At 37.5% G+C, this 23,146-nt stretch overlaps 1 protein-coding gene and 1 pseudogene across 2 annotated transcripts in view; both read right to left on the bottom strand.

The window, feature by feature from the left end:
- Zfpm2 (zinc finger protein, multitype 2) overlaps positions 1–20,110 on the bottom strand; it is a 449,551-nt gene extending 429,441 nt beyond the window's left edge. For both annotated transcript variants that reach the window (NM_011766.5, NM_001356998.1), the window contains exon 1: positions 19,569–20,110. In NM_011766.5, coding sequence (NP_035896.1) covers positions 19,569–19,608 — 40 coding nt within the window. In that variant the 5' untranslated portion in view covers positions 19,609–20,110. The remainder of the gene's footprint in view (positions 1–19,568) is intronic.
- Gm18285 (predicted gene, 18285) lies at positions 4,000–4,844 on the bottom strand (annotated as a pseudogene).
- Positions 20,111–23,146: the final 3,036 nt, after the last annotated feature.

Raw genomic sequence — 23,146 nt, 5'->3', positions numbered from 1 at the left:
ACAAAATATGTGAACGTAGACTAGAACAAGTAGAAGCTTCCCTGAGTGTCCCTAGAAACCCGAGAAGCTGTGGTATTTTTCAAATTATTCCAGACTAAAAGATGACCATTATCAATCTTAATCCAGTAGCACAACTTTGAAAAAAAAAATTCTCCCCTTGCCTTGCAGCTGTACAAAGCTGTTGCTCTCCACCCCCAGGCTCCGACTTGCTAACATAGTGTCCCTGCCAAATTCTTGGCACTGGAAGTGAGGGGAAGAGGCCATACCATAATGTGTTGATAATGAGGAGATAGAAATAGCAAAGCAGCTGTATTGTCCTAATAAAGTATGTCTGGGATTTAGAGACACAACAAGTATGTGTTCAGGTCATCCAAATGCATTTCTACCAACTGGTCCCTTTGATGACCTTTTCAGATATCCCCCAAATACCTTTTGTATATTACGTCCAGAATTGGCTGGAAAGGCAAAACAATGAAAACCTCACCACTAACTTTTCCTATAACAACTACTATACCCAAGGCGTTTTTGGAATACTTTGTTAAGTACCCACCATTTGAAATTTAATACCAATAAATTAAACAATGTAACAGATTTTCTAGCTTTTCATAAACATTGTTCTGTAACTATATTTTTTTCAGCAGTATATATTAATTTGGCTGTTAACTTGTTTTGTGTAGAATTCCTCACTCATGTTCAAAAATATTTTCCTCTTTGGCAGTTTATTATTTACTATTCTTAAAAATTCACTAAGGTTGTCTGGGGGAAAATCATTCAAATGCTTGTTTGGCAGGAACTGTGTAATAAAATTTACTGCAACCAGAAAATATTATAAAAAACACTGTGTTTAAGTATTTGTTTACTAAGAGGGGAAACTGGACAACTTTAATATTATAGTTCAAATATCTGGAGATATTTGCTAGCACAGAAAAACAATTTCTTTCCACAGACTCGACTTTCAAAAATGCCAAAATTAAAAGAAAAGTTTTATTCATGCCTTGACACTGCACTAAACTCTTGCCATACATGATTCATTTAATACTCTCAACACCATCATGTAGATCCCTCTAATTACCATTACTTTACTAATGGAGAAAACTCAGTCATAGAGTAAATAATTTCCTCAAGTGTAAAAAGAAGTGGGTCCGAATTCCAATACAAAGTTGTAGACTTTGAAAACTGATAGCCTACCTCTCATAGGGCACAGCTGTATAAGTCACTCTTCCTCAAAAAAGGAACATACATAAAAGGACTTTGTAAAGTACACCCTGGCAAATACTGTCTGATAGAAAACTATCATGTTTGGGGCCTTCAAAGTTAATATATAAGTTGAACTAAACCCTCGTTTTTCAGTAAACCATTTTCAAATCTCTTTAGAATAATCAGAGATCAGGACTCACAGAACTCCATGGGTTTTTAAGGAGAAGGAACATATCTTTGGATTATTGCCACCCAATTCTGAAGGTGAATTCTAGTAACAATAATAACCATGAGGCCCACTCACCCCAGATATTTAGTAAAATAATCTGGGCTTTGTCATTTTAACCAGATCATCTTCAATAATATAACCTGTAAGGCCTATCAGTAAGTCTGTATGAGTCTATTTTTAGTACTAACCACTAACTTTATCATCAAGAAAACCACTTGAAGCTTTTAACAGTTGATGGCTGGTACACCAGCAAGACACACAGGAGCCAAAATTCTTGACAGCAAGACATATCTCAAGCAATCAATGCATTTCTTTCCAAATTGTACCCTCTGGGCATAAAGTCCTCACAAAATGTTACAAGTATTTGTTCATATATATATGTTCAACTTGTGGCCATCGGTCCAGGTGCTTCCCATAATAGCCACAAATGTAACCAACACAAATATAAACTGCTTGAAAACATTCTGAGTTTTTTTTTTTTTTTGCATGTCATTTATTAGTAAATAGACTGGATAGTTTCCCAAGCACGAAATTGGGAGACAAAAATGTCACATCACAGCAACAAAAGGTTGGACATGCCTTCTAGAACAAGCATCTTGACAGATTCTCAGATGGCTACATATAAAACTATAATAAAATCTTCAATACTATATAGAGTGTTCAGAGTATATGTGAATGAACTGAGAGAAAAAAAAACTGACCGTTTTGGATATTTGTGTCAAATAAATAAATAAATAAATAAATAAAAGTCCTAAATGCTATAAGTCCTTAACATATAATAGACTCAACAAGATGCGTCAGCTTTTCCAGATTCTAGGTTCTTTCAATGGAGAGAACCAAATATTTTGTAATTTTCTCCCAATTCTACATTGTTACTTCCATCCTAACTTTGTGTCATCTCTTAAAATTATTTAAGTCACCATATTTAATTCTCTTTACCTTCTATCATAATTACCAGACGGATTGAGGTGGCATTTATGAATTGCCACTTTCTCATTTCCTTCGTTGCTGCTCTCTGAGGTCTCAGTGAGGCTCTGGGTTAGGCCATTGCCCGCCCAGGCCATGCCCCGCCCAGGCCATGCTCCGCCCAGGCCATGCCCCGCCCAAACCATGCCCCGCCCAGGCCATGCCCCAGCTCATTTCCTGCTTCTGCTGCTGGCACTTCCCACCAGAACTCATGAGAAAGATACAAATCCATTCTAAGGTGCAAATTTAAAATATTTTTTTAAAAAGAGCACCACACTTAAAATGTTTGGCCTGGAACCAGTTTCAACCAACCTTTTTAAAATAATCTGTTTACAAACATATGGATTAAAATGAAAAGCATCATGAAATCACTTGGCAGGAAAATACTAGATTTGGAGAAAGAATAATGATTTGGAAAGAAGCAGAACAAAATTCTGAAGTCCGTAAAGCAACATAATAGAAATGAACTTCTCTTTGTGAAATAGGGCCTAGATTACTACATGGGAATTTTAAGATGTTTTATCTAAAAACCTAACGATCATATACTATTAATATGAGGTTAATTACATGACCATGACCTATGCTGGGAGGAGAGAAATACTATACATTTAAGGGGAATATATTTCAAATCTTTTTAATGTGTTATTTCCTTTTCTAAAGTAAAAGAGAATTTAATCTCCACTTGAGGGCCTACTTTTGTTATATTCCCGTGGAAGCTTAGTAAAGACAAGACTAAAATTATCCTTACGGCTGCTTCTTCCTCCCTATGCTATTGTTGGAATTAGATAGAGCTTGATTTCTTTTTAATCAGTTATTTCCTCTCGTTCTTTCCAACACTGGGCAGCCTTTCTATCCTCACAACTACACAGCCAAGGAGATGAGTCACAAGTTGTCCTGGCAATAGATACTTATTTTCTTCCCCAAGAAATTAATATTCTCAACTCCACTGCAAGGAATTAACAGCATCATGTCTAAAGGTGTGGCAATATGTGCCCCTTGCCTTTCTTACGGATATTAATCTGTAACCATATGAAACTATAAGAAACTTAAAACTAAGTATTAACACCTCCGGTGGAAAGGAAAATTGTGTGCTTTTTCATACTCATTCTCTGATTCTTAAGAGATAAACATAGATCTTTTTCACATTTTTTACAGAAACTTTTCATAAGAGACAAATATGTACTAGCCTATCTGCTCATGCTTTTTTCCAATACAAATATTTTTCCTTTTTTAATTCGTGGATCTTTGATAGATTGCAATATTATCACAGAAACAAATCTTTGATGTTTTATAGTTCATGAGCAAGGCAAAGATTAATTTTATTCAGCCTATCTGCTATTAATGGATATTTAGATGATTTTTAATTTTGAACTGTTATAGACCATGAGGTAACAAGCACACATGTGTGGGTATCTGTTGAATATATGGAATTTCTGGTTCTAAGAGCATATGCACAATTTTCATTGCTATGGAATTCCCTATCATGTTCCATTGAAGGTGTAACAACTGGAAATCCCATTATCTAGCAATCGGCCCATTTGCTACTGAAAATGTGTCCCCCATAGTTGGTTATAAAAACTAGGCTAATGCTAGTTTTTTTTTTGCTAGAACTTTTTTCTGTGTTTAGCAAAATGTCCCAATAGAATAGCCCGCTATACAGCTGGCTGATTCCAAATCAGTCCTGTAAACAGCCCCGCCTGCCCATGGTTTCCGAGTCGCCTCATGGCTCTTGTTTGATGTAGACGGTGGCAGAGCCATTGCTTTCCTGGTCAGATGCTCCATGGAGGAAGCTATAGTCCTCCCCGTCCAGCAGTCCAGCAGCTCCTCCTTCAGCTGTGACGTGGTCATTTTCTTATGTCCTTTGTATTGCTGAGACTTAGCCTTTTTCTTCTGTTTTGAAGAAGCTGATTGGCTTTCTCTTGATGACTGTGATGCTGGAGGCTGTAGTTGATATCCAGTTAACTGACACCACCCTACAGGATAGAGGTCAGGGGACTCACAGTCTACCCACTGGTCATACTCTTCTTCCCAACCATCAAAATGTATCCTCAAGAGACGGTGAATAATTCGAGTAACTGTGGCTACACATATTAACCGTGGCTCCATGAGATCTACAGCTTCTAATTTCATTCCTACACGGAATCCGTGGTTTGGAACATCCTTATTAAATAGTTTTACTGGTGCTGCAATGGAGCCGGTTTCCCTGAGGTAGTCAAACCATTTAAAAGGAAGTTTTGTGTAACCTCTGGGTGGAGTCAGTTCTATCATGTTAATTTCACAGAAACCCACAGGGAAAATGGAAGGAGAGGTTGCATGATAACAGAACCAGTCAGATCCATCTGCTGCTTCTGAGCCATCAATCCCAATCATCAGGAATCCATCAGCCAGCACCTTTCTAATGGTGGCAACACATATTGTAGAAAGATTTAATGGGTCTATAGCTTCCAATTTCGAACGGGAAGCTACTAGCAAAGACAATCTCATGAGTTAAGCACAAACAGATTCAATTAAAAAGATACCACTCTGTTCATCTGTTTTTGCGTGTGTTGTGCTAGCCGCAATAAAATATTCATATCAAACTACTGAATGCAGGGTGATTATTGTAGACATCAGCTATGGTGGGGTTATTAAGTCTGAGTGTAAAAGTTAGGCCATAGCACAAAAGGTCTAAAGTTGAATTTGAGATAACAATAATTGTTAAATTTAACAAAATGGAAGTTAACTGAAGCTTACTGTCAACTCACAAGCCCCTTGCTCCATACTCTTTAGAAATGATAATTTGGTGAGGTGATGAGATTGCCAAGCAAACTCAATACATGGTAATCAGACTTATTTAACAGTTTGCAGTGGCCATCAAGTACGGCAATGATGAGGCCAAAGTTCCTAACATGCATAGAAAGTTCTTTGAAACGTAAGCCAGCTCTCCAGCTGTATTTTTTCCTTTTTCATCAGCTGCTCAATAAATTTTGACAATACCATGTTATGCAATATGATTTCTGCTTTTGGTCAATGTATTGATTTTGCCAAGATATAACGTCTGTTAATCTTCATGAACAGCTTGACTGGAGTTAGAGTCATTATGAAACACTTCTTGGTGGGTCTGTGAGGGTGTTTACATAAAAATTTAACAAAGGAGAGATTCACCTTGACTGTGAGCAATATCAACCCATTTTTAATTCCAGACTCAACAAAACAAAAAGCGATCTGAGCACTATGCTTCAACTCTGCTTCCAGATTGTGGATGCAGTGTGACTAGCTGCCTGATGCTCCTGCTTTCATGGGATCCACAAGCTGTGAGCCAACATTAACTCTTCCTCCTTGTCTTGAGTACGTGTCATAAAAGTAAAGGTAAATAATTGTGACTAAAAATTAACTAACGCTATAACATATACTGGATAAAAACTTGTGCATTTGTGTGTGTGTGTGTATGTGTGTGTGTGTGTGTGTGTGTATGCAGTAAAAATACAGTAAAGTAATGGGCCTGATGGTTATTTAGAAAAAAAATTTAAAGGATACAAAAGATCATATTCTAAGAGATCATACTCATGATATGAGAGGCATATGATAAACCAGATACGGAAATCTAAGGGAGGAATAATCCAAAAGAGGTATCTTGGAAGACTCGAGGAGAGAAGACCCATAAGGTGTAATAGAGTGATGCTGCTTATAGAGATGCTGGGTAGAATAGTGATACTTTATGTTCCTCTGATGATAGAACTTTCAGAGGACACTGGAAGGTTCATAGCAGCAAGGTGGTATTATTAAAGATCTTTTAAAAATCATTTTGGCATTTAAGGTAAAATTGTCTCTCCTCCATAAGATTGCCATAAGACTGCAAAAACTGATAGCATAGATAGTACACACAATTTAGAGTGAATGTGATGTTTTAAAACCCAAGAAAGTTTTCCTTGAAAAATTCTTGAATATAAAAAGTTTTATAAAATGTTTGGAAAGTCCTCAGGGACTCTAAAACCTATGGGTTCCAGGCAAAGAACCCTTTATTTAATGTTTAATAGCAATTATTTTTTCAGACAATAAGAACAATGAACTGTTTTGTTCCCCCACAATATCTAGATTATTTCCCAGTAAAAAGACTCTAGAGCTGATCAGTATTTAAAGAAAACAGATTTCCTGAGATCTGACTTGGAGATATTCCATATCTAAATATCTCTGTTCTTTCTTCAAATTTGACAAAGACCAAGAAACAACTAAATATCTAATCATTGCATCAAAACTCCCCAACTTTCCCTCAGAAGGCCCTCCTAAAGCTGTAGGATGAATCATGAAATTTCACTCTAAGCAAGCTTTGAAGCCCAACTCTCCAGCTAATGACAGCTGATGACAATTTTTAGAATTGGTATCATAGTCCTATATTTCAACCTTTTACTGAATACTCAATGTATTTAGATACACTTTAGTATATGCATAATTTTGTATCACACTTTTATGCAAATCTTACATAGTATTTTTGTTTCAACATTTGTCAACACAAATACACAAGCAATACATTGTATTTTTATGGCATCTGGTAACGGCACCACTAGAGTTTAATACTTTTCCCAGCTTCATTTACAATCCGCTTTTGAACTGTCATATAGAATGATGCAATGATTATCTTTTTGCCAACTTGAGTTTTTAAAGTATAAATAATTATTTTAAATACAAATTTGAAATCATGAGTGCTATACATTATACGTAATATATATTATACATGTATAAAGTTTGTATTATATAACAAGATAGAATATCAAAAGAAAAAATAATAAAGAAAGTAGAGGCAGGAAATCTATAAGAAATGTGTGCACACAGAAAAACAGAAAAATGAAGAGTTGATTATTCAAAGCAGAATTCATTTTAATCGTACTGCCTCGAATGCATTATCATTGTAACTATATGACTGAGAAATGCATCAGTAACTGGTATAGAGATCAAGCTAAGACAATCTACTTCCATTCTCCTTTCCCTAAAGGAGTACACACACTTGCTCTTAATAGCTGCCAAAAAGGACCAATATGGTAAGACATCTACCAGCAATGCGATCATCACAGTAAAATCACTAAAGGTGTGCTTCTTTTTCTTGAATCATTGTTTGAAAAGTTTTTACATGTCCCTCTGAGCCCTTTACCTTTCCTGACTATCTCTGCATGTAACAATACATTAATGAGCTCTATGTGTGAACTTAATATGTGTGTGTGCATGTATATATGTATATAGGTATAGACACATAGATTGTTTTGTTTCACATAACTGTATTTAGTAGAAAACAGGCCGTTTTCTGATAGAAACTTTTTAGGAGATATGCTAACCAGGACTGGCAGGGGCATCAGTCTGGGGAGGTGTAGTGAGGACCCATTCAGGTTTGGACAGAAGCAATTTTATGTTTTTCCCCCACAAGTCCTATTGCCAATCCATCACCATCTTAACTCCATCATCCCGCTCTTAATTCTCCTGTATTAGCTGGGAATTGGTTGTCCTTTGGAAACCAACCCTAAAATATCAGACAACAAAGCAGTACATGGTAGAGGATTTCTTCCATGTAGCAATCTTCCCTTCACGAAAGTTACATCCCAGCAGTGGAAATTCCAGTTCTGCAACAAGCATCAACATTCATGCCTAACCCTGGAAAACATTTTTTTCTAGAATTAGCTATTATGACTCTCTCCCTTCCTTCTTGCCTCCTCCCACTCTATTCAACGCTCGTCCCTTCCTTCTTTCCAATAAATATAACCTTACTGCTTACTTTCAAACTCACACAAGTTCTAGAATTAAAAACTACAGAACAATGCAGGAACTCACAATCTGTATATTTTGTAAATGATTCTCATACATGTCAGGAATGCATTTTATATGATTAAAATACAAGTTAACATTTTAGTAATCCTATTATCAAGAGGACTAATGTCCTGAAAATACATCACAGTCATGAGCCTATATACAATGATCTTCTATTGTGCGAACTAAGGTTCCTTCAAACTCTATGTTGGTAGCAGAATATTTTTAACTTCAGCTTCACACAACGAATAATAGGAAGCACCTAGACAAAGTTCAATATGTAGGTTAGCTTAGACAGTTGTTTTTCTCCTAAGAAACCCGTATTTATCCAGCAATAATTCAAATATTAAATTTAATTCAATTTAAGCACCATATTTTATAACACTTTAAAATTAAAATCAAATGAAATATATAAAATATTAATTATAGCAAAGTGCATGAGCTGTGACACGCCAAATAAACATATGCCCTTATCCTCAAGAATAGGAACTATATAAAAATATCCCATCTCATGGAAGAAGGAAATAGTCACACATGTCTGTAGGTGGACTGAATCTCTATGCCTTTAAACAGTTGTCAAATATTAAGAGCTAGACCTCAAAGGAGAACAATGAAATATTAATATTGTCCCACCTTGTGGGAGCTCGACATTACTTGACACGGTGCAGGAAGCGACCTTTTTGTCCTTCAGGCCAGCCCACTGGGCCTCATCTTCTATCGCAAAAGCCAAATCATCTGATCCCAAACTAACTGTCAACTGCCTGTGATGGTGGGGAAGCCAGACATCAATCAATCAGGTTTTATCAGACGCTCTCGTCGTTCCTCTGTTGTGCTCATCTTATCATCTGACCCAGTTGTAGCCCTGACTTCAGAAGCTTAAGCAACTTCATGACACAATATGCGCCTGTTTGTCCGAGATGCACAATGCTAAGGGGCGGGTGGTATTTTTAGCGCCAGCGTAATATATTTGCAAATGAACCCTTGCATATTTCAGATGAACACAAGTCCTCTACTGGCTAGTCTCCCCTACACACGGAGTCTGTACTTGTCTGTGGGAGACCCGATATTTCCAAAATGTACGAGCATACTTACGCATAAGAGAACCACCACAGGAAAACGGACTGCTTTTTTTATGAAGTAAGCAGATAGGCTATCAAAATGAGAACTGGAAAATGTCACTCTAAGAACTGACAGATGATTACAACACCAAGTCATGATCACACTGTTGTCCTAAACAAAGAAAAATAAATTCCAAACATTTAGAGCCTTTGCCTGCGCTTGTATTGACAGTGTCCTAGAGGCGGGGGGCGGGGGGAGCATGTTCCAACCTTCAGTGCTATTGCTAAACCTTTGTTAGCTGATCTACCATGAAATGGCCTGCCACAGAATTTAGTCCCATACATAAACTACTTAAATAAGGTAAAATCACAACGGTTTAGCACTTTGAAGTGCAGAATTCAAAGTAAATGCCTGTGTCATAATTGCTGCTCCAAAGTGAGGAGAATAGAACATGCATCTATTTTGTGGAGATAAACCTGTGACTTAGCATGTATCTTCTTACTACTACCTACTCACTACTATCTACTATCTTCTTACTAACCTTTTCTTCTTTTCTTTCAGGGGAGCAACTACTTAAACTTTTAAGTTATTTCTTAGAACTCAAAACAAAATTTTTTATGATAAAAAACAAGATTTCCATCAATAATCAATGTCGGCCATTTGTTGCTCGCTTATCTATTCACTGAGCAATACTCTACTTTCAGAAGCATTTTAAAATAGTATAAAATTGATCTACAGAATTTAGTCACCTAACCATTTATCTTAATCATGCAGTTATGAGTAGCCCTATGAAGTAGTGCACGGAGTATTTGCAAAGGACAAAATTATACACCATGAAAAGATTTTGTACCTTCAGAAATAAAATCATATCAAACAAGCCCCGCTAAATTAATAGGTTCTTAAATTATATGTTTTCCTTAATTGCAAGTGCCTTTGGACTTTACAAATATTTATTTATTTATTTATTTATTTATTTATTTATTTATTTATTTATTTTTGTATTAGGTGAAGAGGCATATATGGATGTCAGAAGACAACTTGCAGAAGTTGGTCCTCTCCTTCCACTGTGTGTGTGTGTGTGTGTGTTCCAGAGATCAAACTCTAGTCTTCAGGCATGCTGGCAAACAATTTGAGCCATCTTGCCTTCCTGACTGGATTTCTTAGCACTCAGCAAGCAAGAAGTCTTATCATATAAAGCATTTTTACGTTTTGGATTTATCACCTGAGAGAAAAAGAAACAAATTCCCACTTGAAATCTGAAAAGAATTCCTTCTGCACCATTGTACGAACTTCAAAAGACATGGTTAAAATGAGTCTTGCATGACAGATGTGGTAAAATCAATCTACAACATGGCACTGAATACAAAGCACTTAGGTAGCCTGTGTGAGGTCCTGGATGAGATCTCACATCCAAACATGACTGATCTGTGTCACAAGTTTCACCAGTTAGTTACGAATAATATATTTTAATTGAATTATATCATTAGGCTTAAAGCTACTTTCCTAATTAGGTAAACAAATCTAGTAAGCAAGGAGAACATGGCCTATACTGATGGTAACAAATGATTATTTACAATCAATATTTAGTTGATATCCTGATAGTTCCTGAAACTTAGTTATATTAGTGGCTATATATACATACATACACACACATATATATACATATATATATATACTTGTAGAGGGGTTGAGTGCTCTTTCAACTTGAATATTTGTCACTTAAGTATTTTTAATTTTCAATTCTAGAGGTCCCTACAGGCTCCAATAATTTCAGAACACTGCCTCAGCAAAACAAATATGCATCCCCCACCAAAAACATGTCAGTAAAGAGCATTAAATATGAAAATGAAAAGACAGAAGTTTCAGAATAATGGGAGATAAAGCATAAATATTAGCTTCCAGCTCTGAATTATGTAGACCATTCTTCATTCAGGTTTAAAGACTTTTTCAAATTAAGTGACAAATAAAATAATTTTAGAGATAATTACTGCTGAAAATATGTCAATTAATTTATGTTTATAAAGTCTCTCATGTATGATATTATATCAATATTAAGAAGCAAAAATGTTTACTCTCAAAAAGAGATGCAAACAAAAGTTTTCAAATGTAAATTAATCTATATCTTCAAAAGAACTTATAAAAAATATAACAGGTAAGTGATGCTGGTAAATCTAATAGAAGCCAAGTTAAGATTCATTTTATTATTCATTTAAAAATTAAATTATAGCTTCTAAGTTGCTTTCACAAAAGCTAGGTAAGTGTTACAGCTTTGTATGGACTATTAAGATTGCATATATATGCTTATGCAAATATATGTATGTATATGTATACACATATGTACATATATTTACAATAGCCCTTACATTACAAATATCTATGAGTTTAATGGTAAATCTCACATTATCATGTACAAAAATCCTGCTTATGCAAACAAGTTAAAATCATTCAACATCCTCTAGCAGTTTAAAGAGGGAACATATTCACAACTAAATAAAAATAAGCATAGAAGTAAGTAGTAGGTGGCAAAAGATCAGATGAAATAAAGCATTATTTTATATTAAACATTATGCTAGTAATGACATTGTGTTTGCATTATATATATAAATATTAATAATATATAATATATTAATATATATAGGATATTATCAGAATATTAAATAAAACTAATATTACCTTGTAATCTATTAAAAGCGTGTGGATTTTAAGTTTTATGAGAGCAATGCCTGGAATGATTGATACTGTGGTAAAGTTTGTAGCTATTAGGCCCTAAAGGTTTGTTTTTATACTTTCCATGGTCATAAGATTTGTATATAATTTTCCTACATTCTCAGATGTAAACTAATTTTGTGCCCATAATCTTAATAGTTTTGAGCATCCCAGGGACTGCTTCAAAACCTAAGGTCTCTTCACTGAATTCCCTTTTCTTCAACACATAAATCACAAAAATTAACAATGGTCAGAATTTTTTTTTCAAAAATTTCATTGTAAATAATTGACATATTTTAATATTCTTAGTAAGATAGCATGCATTTTATTTCATAGTTTTGGGGACCCATGGTTCACTAATTTTTTTTAAGGACACTAATCTTTTCGGCTCACTGTTCAGACCTTTCTTTATTAAGAATAAATATTTGCTAATGTTAAAAATATTCCCAGATAAATCCCTTCCTCTGATTTGAAAACCCACAGCAAATCTCTCCTGCATTAGAGCCTGGACATACTATCTTATGCTAGTCGTGAGGGAAAGCTGCTCTTGATGGTACTGTTATGATGTGGTGGGCATCATATTAAGAGCAGAGAGGAAGGGTTGAAGAAGCTACAGTAATTGTCTTTCGTTTTCACATAGGAAATCTTGACCCAAACTCATCCTGCCTAATAATTGCCATATATTCATTTAAAAAGTACTTCTCAAAGACACATATTGCTAAAGCTTTGAATAATTCTGACTAGACAAGCCTCTAGCTTTTGTTACCTCAAGCAGACAGGCTGACAGTGGTGGTGCAACACCCTCTCAGGCAAGCCTCTAGGCATTAATATTTAAATCTTACCTATCCCTTGTGATTGGAATTCAGCCTCTACTAGCAAACAAAAACTAAATCAATGTTCTTAGAGTTCAAACTAGATCCCTAAACAGTTTGCCACTCTCTATGCACTGATAAGATAAACTTTCTTTGACCCAAGAGATGAAGTTGCCATGACGATCAGAGAGTCCACTTTCTATATTGATATTTTGCTGATGTAACAACAAATAGAACCAGATCCTAGTGCCGATAATGGTGATTAATTAATACTAATATTGATCTCTACAAGCAAGAGACAAGGCTATTAACTTGAAGCCTGAAAAGTCAATTGTTACCTGTGGCAGAGATACTAGGACCTGATTTGGAAGCATAATAAACAAATGTGCTATCTTTATGCTAATACCTTTAAAGAGTGTGTCCTTTCCAGAATGCCAAATATTGCTATATCTGAGATTATTAAATTAATTACATTTCAGATTTAAACATACAAGCCCGTTGAGTGATACACACTTACTACTTAATCTATGGTGGAAAGACATGCTCTGGCTACCGAAGTCACCGGCTTCTGCTATTCTTTATTTACTGAGAGAATGAAGTGATAATTTTACACAGTGGCAGGCTTTGAATTAGTCTGGATTTCAAAAACATCAGCCGTGTTTGAAATGTCATACTGGCCCTATGGAATTGAGAAAGCAGCAATCTGTCCAAAGGAATATACCTTGCAGTCTATTAATTCCAAAGTTTACAAGTCTATTTAAACTGTTAAGTGACCAAAAAACATATTTTAAAAGGAAACAGATGTTAAAAATATTTATCTCCATTTCAATCCAATGTTTAATTTTTTCATACCATTTAAGCTAACACCCAAAGCTCCCATAAATGGTATGACAAAAAAAAAATATTTTAAAGGAAAGTTCATTCAAGGATGTATTTGCTTGAATCTTAAAAAACAAATCACAGAATCACAAAATAAAAAACAAATAATTATGCAATTAATTTGCTGGGTTTATGATTTTTTGAGTAAATTTCCACTTGTAAATAAGAGAGTGATTCAAATAAAAATGCCAATCCACTGTTGACTGGCCCTCCTTATACAGAAGAACAAAATTACCATTATGAGAAATCCACATATCTAGCCCCAAAACAACTCACTTTAGCCAATATATTAAATTCAATATTGTGTCACAACTTTTTCCAGTGGCAATAACTAAAGAGACAAATATGTAATTAAAGTTTCAGTTCACTTTTGTAAACTATCTAAAGGACAGGAGACTGTGCCTTAGGGTCCTCACTTAGCATAAGCAGCTCAAAACCAGGATATAACACCATAGCTCACATAGAAAGTTGACTTAATGCACACAAGTAGTGGATATTGAGAGATGGACATTCTCTAGACAGTTTTAGTTATTGATAAATATTTATTTATTCTTCACTTACATGAGAGGAAAACAATGTATCCATCTTTGCATTAACCCTTAGCTTGTAATAAAATTTTAAGCTAAACGGATATAAGATCAGGAGCAAATTTTCTACACATGCATGGTTTGCCGTTATATTTCAGTGGTACCACCTTGTGTAACACATGGAGAGTCATATACTATTTTTCTATGTCTACAGTTCTGAAGCTCAGTAAGTAAGATTTTAATTTTCAAAGATGCAATAGTAATATTTTATTTCCACATGGGCACTGGTTGCATAAACAAATGGCCCCTTCAGAAGTTCAGAAATGCTTAAACACTTCTGACTGAACAAATGCAACTTTAGCATTCTTAAACTCTCAAATTAAATTGAAATTGCTTGCTTATTTTAAAATATTGTCATGCATAATATTAAACCCTGATGATTCTTTTGACATCCAAGTTTACAAATTAATTACTTTGAAAGTTATCAAAAGTAGAAATGAAAGAGTAGTTCTAGTAGCCACAAGTCACAATGCCTAATTTTGGCCCTGAACAGTTTGCAGCATCCAGAAATAAAACTGCTGGGTTGATTACACTTGCACTGTTGATATTATTGTACCTTTAAAATATGATGCATGATAAATGATCTTTTATATATAAAATTTGTAATATTCGCTTTAAATCTTAATTATCAGTATTAAGTTGCCATCTTAAAGTTGGTCAGTTTTAAGTCTACTGATTTATTATTCCTGTGTTTTTCTGAAATTTTATATAAATTATTATTTTTGCAAATACAAAAATAAATTAAATTTATCTTACAAACTGTGAGTTTTTATTGACAAAACACTAATATATTATATGTACATGTGTGTGTGTGTGTCTGTGTGTGTGTCTGTGTGTGTGTGTGTCTGTGTGTGTCTGTGTGTGTTCCTTTACTTAAGAGCTGATGTTAAAAGTGTTTCTCAGACAATGTAGTTAAATTCCTTACATAAGAAACATTATAAACAAAATAGAAAGCACTATATTTAATGCCACATTTAATTATCTTCAATTTTTTTAAAAATGAGTGATTTATTTCCAACTAAACCTGACTTCATATTTGGCACATAGAAAAGAAGACTTCCAACATTGTGTGAGATTGATCAGTATATTTCAAAGGTACATAGCAGTCTCCAAACCCTTTCCCATAATAATGTTGAGAATGTAGATAATTATGGTCTGAACAATACTAGAAGAAACACTGAAGATCCTACAGAAGAACACTGAAAAACAATTGTACTCACTTCTTCACATCCCATAGCTCCAAATTTCTAAGAGGTTCATCTAGTGTTTTTCAATGACAAATATTATATAACAATTTAACGCATAGCATTCTAATATTAAAACAGTAATTATTTTAGAAATAAAGCATTGCTATTACCTACTTTTTCAAAAACAGCATATTCCATTAAAATTCTGATGTGCTGCCTGGAGACTCATACTACCTAAAATTGGTCGAAGAATATCTCAGATATCAAAAAAATTATTTATCCACTGTGGCCAGCACCCAACTTTGCAAACCCTTTAAATAACTGTTACAATATTATTCATAATGTAGGCATTTCATTTTCAGCCTACCTGTTAGCTCCTACTATCGGAGTTCACTTTTAGACAGAAAAGTATCCTGCCTCTTAATTCAGCCTTTCTTTCTGCTTCATTACAAATTATTGGGTACCTGAGCATATCTGGACTGAGCATTTATGTCCTCCTGGCTTGAAAAATCTAAGCCGTCCAAAAAGTTTTATAAAACTACAGTGGTATAAAGAAGAGTGTCTTTTCTTAATTTTGTATTTTTTTTAAGTATTTGAGTTGCCTTCTCCTCTTTTCAACCTCTGTATTAGCTGCCAAGGAACAGATAATGGATATATATATATATATATATATATATATATATATATATATATATATACACATACATATATATACACACATATATACACACATATACACATATATGCATGAATATAAATGTGATGTCCATCTTTACCACTGAAGTTGGAGACAGACAAGACAGTAAGCACATTACTAGAGACAACAGCTTGGAGAAGAAAATAACAATAAAACTGCACACACAACACATTTACTACCCATAAAGGGATGCATTGGTAAAAGAAAAAAATCATCATTTCTGTCATAAATTTTGCAGTGCAGCCCCAGAATGGAGAACAATCTGGGCAATTTATTGGCATATTGGCAGGAGGTGATAAGGCTAAAAACAACAGCAGGGAGCAGCTGTGTGGGGAGATGGGCTGATAGCATGATATGGCTTCCACACCAAACACCTCCCGTCCTATCACAGCTTTTTATCAAACCAGGATTACAATAATAGCTTATGAGAGAAAGCTTCTGAGAGGAAGGTAGAAAATATAGTCTTGGAATAGGAAAAAAAATCTGAATTTTGGGACAAAACATGGGGGCAAAATACATAATTTATCACTGTATTATCAGAAAATCCAGGCAGTCTAATCAAGGAGCACTGAGTGACTATTTTTTGCCTTATCATCCAAAGTGGTGGAAACGGAGAAGGAATTATCAGGCTTCTGCAGATTGCTGGGCTGGAATTTTAATGGTAATAATCGGGTTTCTGATGGTATATCTTCTCCGCTTATCTTTCCCATTATCTCCTCTTATCTGGCCAGTCATCATAGCAAATTAATGGTGCTCTTTCAGCGTCGCCTTTTTATCGCTGCCCGGAGAGCACCCAAGGGGAAAGAATAAGCAAAATATTAAAATACTGCATAAATCACAATTTTAGATAGCAGGGAACTGTATGCAGTAAAAGAAAAAAGAAAAAGAAAAAAAAAAAAAAACTCTGTGCCCAACAACCTTTTTGTCCTTTAAATTGACTGTCTCAGAGTTTCTAGTATAAACTGACTTTTGCTTGCCGTTGCTGCTGTAAACTGGGTATGTTTTTATCAGCTGTACCAACGCTTTATTTTCAAATCCTGGATGTTTCCAAGTTTAAAATGTAATTTTCGTAAGTGCAGGAAATGCTTTTGTTTCGCAGAGCATCTTCATCTCATGGCTTAAACTTAACATTGATGCAGAATAGCCAAAGAAATTGTGTTAATTTTAATGGAAAACAGTGTACTTCATGCACACATCCTAAACTGGAGGGAGAGAGAGATCGTGGAAAAGACTTTGAGTATAAGAAAAACTTCTTCCTCCAAAAACACCTACCTCATATTCCTGGACAAGCAAAAGGGGACAAGGGAACTGTAGAGTGCAGCCAAAGGGACTTTTGAGCTGATCAAACACATTTAAATATCTCCTCCCCAAAAGCTTGGAGATTGCACTACTCCCATCTAACAATTCAAAAAGCTTTTGGTTTTCATTTTCCTTAACAGTGGAAGGAGAGAGGAGGAGTTCACATTTGCATAGATTGCCACTGTAATCCCAAAGTGAATCCAAGACAAGCCTAAAATGCACAGATATTACAAATGTATAAACAGATCAGCAGAGAATGATGCCTATGAACAACTACACAAATATATAAAATATATTTATTTGCTCTTTTCCCAATTAAACAACTTTCACAGATTTTTGGTAGTTAATAAATCACACCACTCAAATAAGCCAGCAAAATGTTTTACGACCTATAACACAGAGTAGCATCAGCAATTAGTTCCAATGCTTTAATCTTCAATTATATGAGGTGGACATAGAAGAGAAAAAAAAATGAATGTAGCTAATTGAGAAGATAACAAAGTCTTCCCAAGTAGAATCAGATGGTCTTTGTAGCATACAATCAATTAATATTAATTATTTATTAACAATCTAGGCGACAGTCATGAACTAAAACCATTTGCATTTAATGTTTCTAACCACTTTTTTATACTAAACATCATTTGGTACAATAAACTGTACAATGTAAACAAAAGGCTCTGATCAACTCAGCATCAAAACGGAGAAGGTAATTAGATGGCACAGAGAACCCAAAAAGTGAAAGTCTTCCAGGACAGTGTTGCCACAGGATTAGGTAGGCTTTCCGCCAAAAGTGAGGTCCACTCCTTGGTTTGAAATAAGTTGTTTAGACTGAGAACTGGCACACAGGGACAGAAATCCACTGAGTTAAAGCCAGGGAATTACATCTGAGAGGCAGGGAGTGTGAGTGTACTATATTATGCATATTGAATAATCAACTGTAGCAAGCTATGTATAGCCTGCCCCCAATCTCAAGGACAAGTTGTATGATAAGATTTATTTTTAAACTACACCAAAAAGAAATTCTGACTTGCATGTAGGGTACCTATGAGGTAAGGGTAATACTAAAGCAATATACTAAAATTACATGATAATTAGTTTTAAACGAGTAGCCAGATCCTCAACAACACGGAAAATCAGAAATACATCACAGAACTCATAAAATATTATTGTTATTATTATCATCATCATCATCTTCTTCAAATTAATAAGGCCTTTAACTTTTTTTAGATTAAAGGATTGAAGATATATTGCAGGCCTATCGAACACACAGGAATAATTTTCCTAAGGTGAAAAAAGTTGGCCTAGAAGAATTTAGTGAGATTGTGGATTTCTGGCAGGCAGGTGTCTCTGGCACCGCAGGGACCCGCACCCAGGGACCCAGGGGTAGGGGTCAGGAACTAGGAACAGCACCAGAGTATGGGCTACCTTGAACTCAAATCCTGTGAGCCCAGAAGCAAAGGAGGCCCCTCCCAGTGGGGACTCCGCTCCTTGACCAGTGGCAAACTGAAGCCCGCCCTACACAGTGTCCAGGCGCCGTGAGTGGGACCCACCCGAAGTCCCCGGGTGCAGCCCAATACCGCGGCAGGCAGGGAGGGGGTGCGCGGCAGGCAGGGAGGGGGTGCGCGGCTGTCTCCAACAGAGGCGCGAACTTTTACACCTACTTTTTGTTTCACTTCGGGTTTGGCAAAGCGTTTGGTACCGCCCAGGACTGGGTCCCCAGACACTGATTTTCCACCGCACTGGGGAAGTTACCTCCCTAGCCCGGTGGCCTCCACCAGCTCTGAGAACTTCATCCCGGGTTACCAAGACATGCTCCCAAGAGTGGTAGGCCAACCGCCAGGACAACAACAAGGACAACAATCATACTAAGCTCTGCGGGAGCGGATTGTCCTGTTAGATTTCAGCATAAAAAGGGCGACGATTGCAGCAAACCAGAGTTGAAATAACCGAGAACCCGGGAGCGCGAAGGTTGGAGAAACACTGGGCTGCGGCTGCCCGGCGCTCCAACTGGCTGTGCATCTGTCTGCGGCCGTCTGGTTTTCCCTGATAGCTTGCAAAGTTTGACAAATCTCGAGGACTAGGAGCGGATCTCCCCGAGTGTCTCCCATCTTTCCCTCCGCGTGCGCCCCTCTCCCAGGAACCGATCCCACCAACTCCCAGTCCCGCGCGCAAACTTACGTTTGATCTGCCGGGGTTTACTCTGCTTTCGCCGGGACATTTCGGCCGCGGCCGCTGCCGCTGGGGTTCCTGCGGTGTCTGCGGTTCCCGCTACGGTTCCCTGGGTTGTCGCCGCCTCTGCCTCTGGGCAGGCTCGGGCCGCCGCCGGTCGGACTCCAGGTGCTCCGTGCGCTCGGGATCCCGGAGCTAGGCTCCTCCGGGAGCGGCGGATCCACGTTTGGAGATGAGCAAGCAAATGAGAGGCCGAGCAAGGGGCAGAGAGAGTGTGACAGGGAAGAGGGGAGGGGGCGACGGATAGAGCGATGGGGCTGTGGGGGGGAGGATGGGAATCTAGGAGCGATCGGCCAGGCAGAGAGAAAAGGGGAAGAAGGGGGTGGAGGGGTAAGAGAAGGAAGAGAAGGAGGGAGGGGAGGAGAGAGCGCAGGGGGACCCGGGCTGCGAGGGGCGGAGGGTGCGGGAGGAGGCGCGCGCTCGCTCTCCGTGTCCCCGGCTGCCGGGCAGAGACTCAGGCGCCGCCGCTGCCGCTCCGGGCCGCGCCGCGCTCGCACTGCTGCGGGAGGTGGCGAGGCGCGCGAGGGAGGGGCGCGCCCGGGCTGTGGGGAGGGGAGACTATGCCATCAGCGAAAGGAGGATTGGCTGCATCCAAAGCCAGTCCGGATGCAAACTCACAGCCCGGCCTCGGTCGCGTGGAGTGCAAGGGGATCGCGGCGTGGGTGGGAGTTGAAGGGGTTGATGGGGTGGGGGGAGACGTGAGGTTTGGAGGGGGCCACCTTCTGCATTTGTCACCGCGTCAATGCTGGGCAGCTGCCAGGCCACCCTTCCCCCGCTCCCCTTCCAGCAACTTCTTCCAACAGCCTCTTCCAATGGACCCTCTAACTCTCCTCCCTAATGCCTCGCCCATCTAGCAGGGCACAAAGAAATCTCAGTCTCCTTCCATAAACTTTGTGCTTCCAGTTACTGCTCCCCTCCTGGAGCCCCTGCCCTCCGCCCTCACAGTTTCTTGGCAGGAAGGTTAGGCCACTGGCAAAGTCCCCAGCGAAAGCCAGCTGATCACAAATGCCAACTGTGTGTCTTGGGGCCCGTTAAGTCCTCTCATCTGCCTGGGCTCTCAGGAGACCATTTCATCGCTGTCAGAGTTCCCAGGAGACTGCTGCGGACCCGGACCATCCCCCACTAGGCCCACAAGAGTCGGGTGATGAGCTGCGCTCAAAGTGCTTTTCTGCATCTTGCTTGAGTTTCCATTTGAAATAGTAAAATCCCGGAATCGGAAGTCAGGCAGATATTTTTCTCACATCCAAAAGGACGAAGGTTAGCTAGATTATTCGTTGTAGGTAGGAAGGGAACTATCATCTCTAATAGGAAATACTAACTTTTTATGAAGTCTGTGGAAGTTCTGCAGCTCCACCCTGCCCCCATGACCTTCCATTCTCCTAGTTCTGCCACAGGGAAGCACCGTGGAGCTAATAAAAGATTTGATCTTGTCCTAATTTTTCAATCAGGTAAGACCCAACAACTATTTCCTGGTTCTTTGGTTTATTGAGTTCTGTGTCTTTCTTATTTATTCAATGTATGCTTACGGTTTGAGAAATGGTAAGGCACAAGAGAACATTATTTTGAGGGGATTGCATAGGATTGTTTTTGTAAAATTAAGGTGAGCAAGGTTAGCTTAGGTTCCCACAGTTTTGCATAGGGTGAGTACAAAATGCAATTCTTTCCGGTGTGCTGAAGGGATGGGGTTGTGTGGAATCAGCTACTTTATGTATCATTATTTACTAATAAACTCCTGTGAAGTTGCCATGGATTCCCTAGATACTGCCAGTTTCCCCAAGGAGGCTATGAACTTGTCCACTCTGACCTGAAATTGTGTCCTCTTTCTTTGGTTGACTAGCATCCGTGTGAGCATCACCAGATGATGCTCTAAGAGGGTCTGGGATCAGCACAGAGCCTGGGCTGATTGAGCACAGTGAAGGATGGCAGGAGGCTCCATGTACAAAAGGCACTCTACTCAGTGTTGATGATTACTCCATCAGAACATCTTTTTAAAGGTGTAAAGAGTTACCTCATGAAAGGTATGGCTGAGCAAATCTTAGCACAAGGCTGAAGGCCACTTGTCTTATTACATCACATTAGCTATATGACCATATGAGGTTATGACAGTACAGTACATGGTCCTTGATACGGAAAAGGCAGTTAATGACCAAGTCCCTGCCTGCAAGGGCCAACAAATTATGATCCTAAGTACCATGAAAAGCAAGGTTATTTGTATTTGTGTGTGTGTGTGTGTGGGGGGGTTAAAAAACAGAGACTGGAGCTTTTTAGCCCCCTCATTCTCAAATCATTATAGTTGAATTGGCATGCACAGAATCTTAGAATTGGATTTATTGTACGTTACTGTTTTCATAGATCTTTCATAGAATTGGCTGACTTACATCACCCAAAAGGAATGTCCCCTGGAATTAAAATAATACAGCACTTAGTGTTTCTTTTGGCATCTGAAATGGTTAAATATGCAAAGCAAAAGAGATACCAATAAATCAGACCTCAATATTCAGTTTAAAAGCTGAAAGAAATAAAAGTCAGAATATTTAAGGAAAGGTTGATAAAATAACCAGAGTACATTGTTACAAATAGTATACTACTTTATCTAAATGCATAAATGTTTATCAATTCCAGTTTGTATGAATGAAATAAACTGAACACTCCTACATCTATTTCTCATCATTTTTAAATGAGACTATGAATTACATTTAAGGTTCAATTTTTATTTTCTCTAGTTTAACTCACCATGATTATAAAATGAAAAGACAGCAAACCCTATAAGCAATTATCTCTGTCCAAATGGATCTAGCAGCTCCAAACCAGTTACATGGCTACCAAACAATGATTATGAAAACCACAGTTGAGCAAAGCATCAGGAAACGATATTGCAAAACCACAGCAACAAATGTGTCTGTGATATTGAAAACCACAATTCACAAGTAATGCCCCGTGTCGCCAATGACGATTAACTATACATGTGCAAATGTGTAAGTAACCGCACAAAATAATTTCTCATTTACTTAAAAATGAATTATTCATCTTGAAACTCACTGACTTAATGCCTACATATTGGTTTGTTTAGAAAAGTTTCTGCTTCTTGTAAGAAATCCTTTTAAATCCCATATAAAATGATAGTTAATTTTAAAGCAGAGAACATGCATCTCTAATAATAGCATCTCAAACATTTAAAGGATTGATCTGCAATCAATCTGAAATGAATAGCTCCCCTTCTAGTCATCTTCCTAAATTCTCAGAAGCAAAAATGCATGTTAGGAGAGACCGATTAGGAGAGAAGCATTAGAAGGAATTTGATTATAAACTCAATGAGAATATCATTGTATATATTCTCAAATAGATACTCTTAGCAAGAAACCATGTCTGACAAAAAATGGAAGACCAGTTCCAAAACTATTGTGTTATGAAAAAAGCAAGTGTTTACCAACAGATGGACGAGATAATACTATTTACAAGTTTATAGGGGTGCTATAGTTTTAAAATTAATATACAAAGTGCTCAATTAAACACAAGTCAAACGACTG

This window comes from Mus musculus, chromosome 15, assembly GCF_000001635.26.
Source record: "Mus musculus strain C57BL/6J chromosome 15, GRCm38.p6 C57BL/6J".
NCBI lineage: Eukaryota > Metazoa > Chordata > Mammalia > Rodentia > Muridae > Mus > Mus musculus.
The sequence above is the reverse complement of the archived record's forward strand: the minus strand, read 5'-3'. Positions and strand labels throughout refer to the sequence as shown.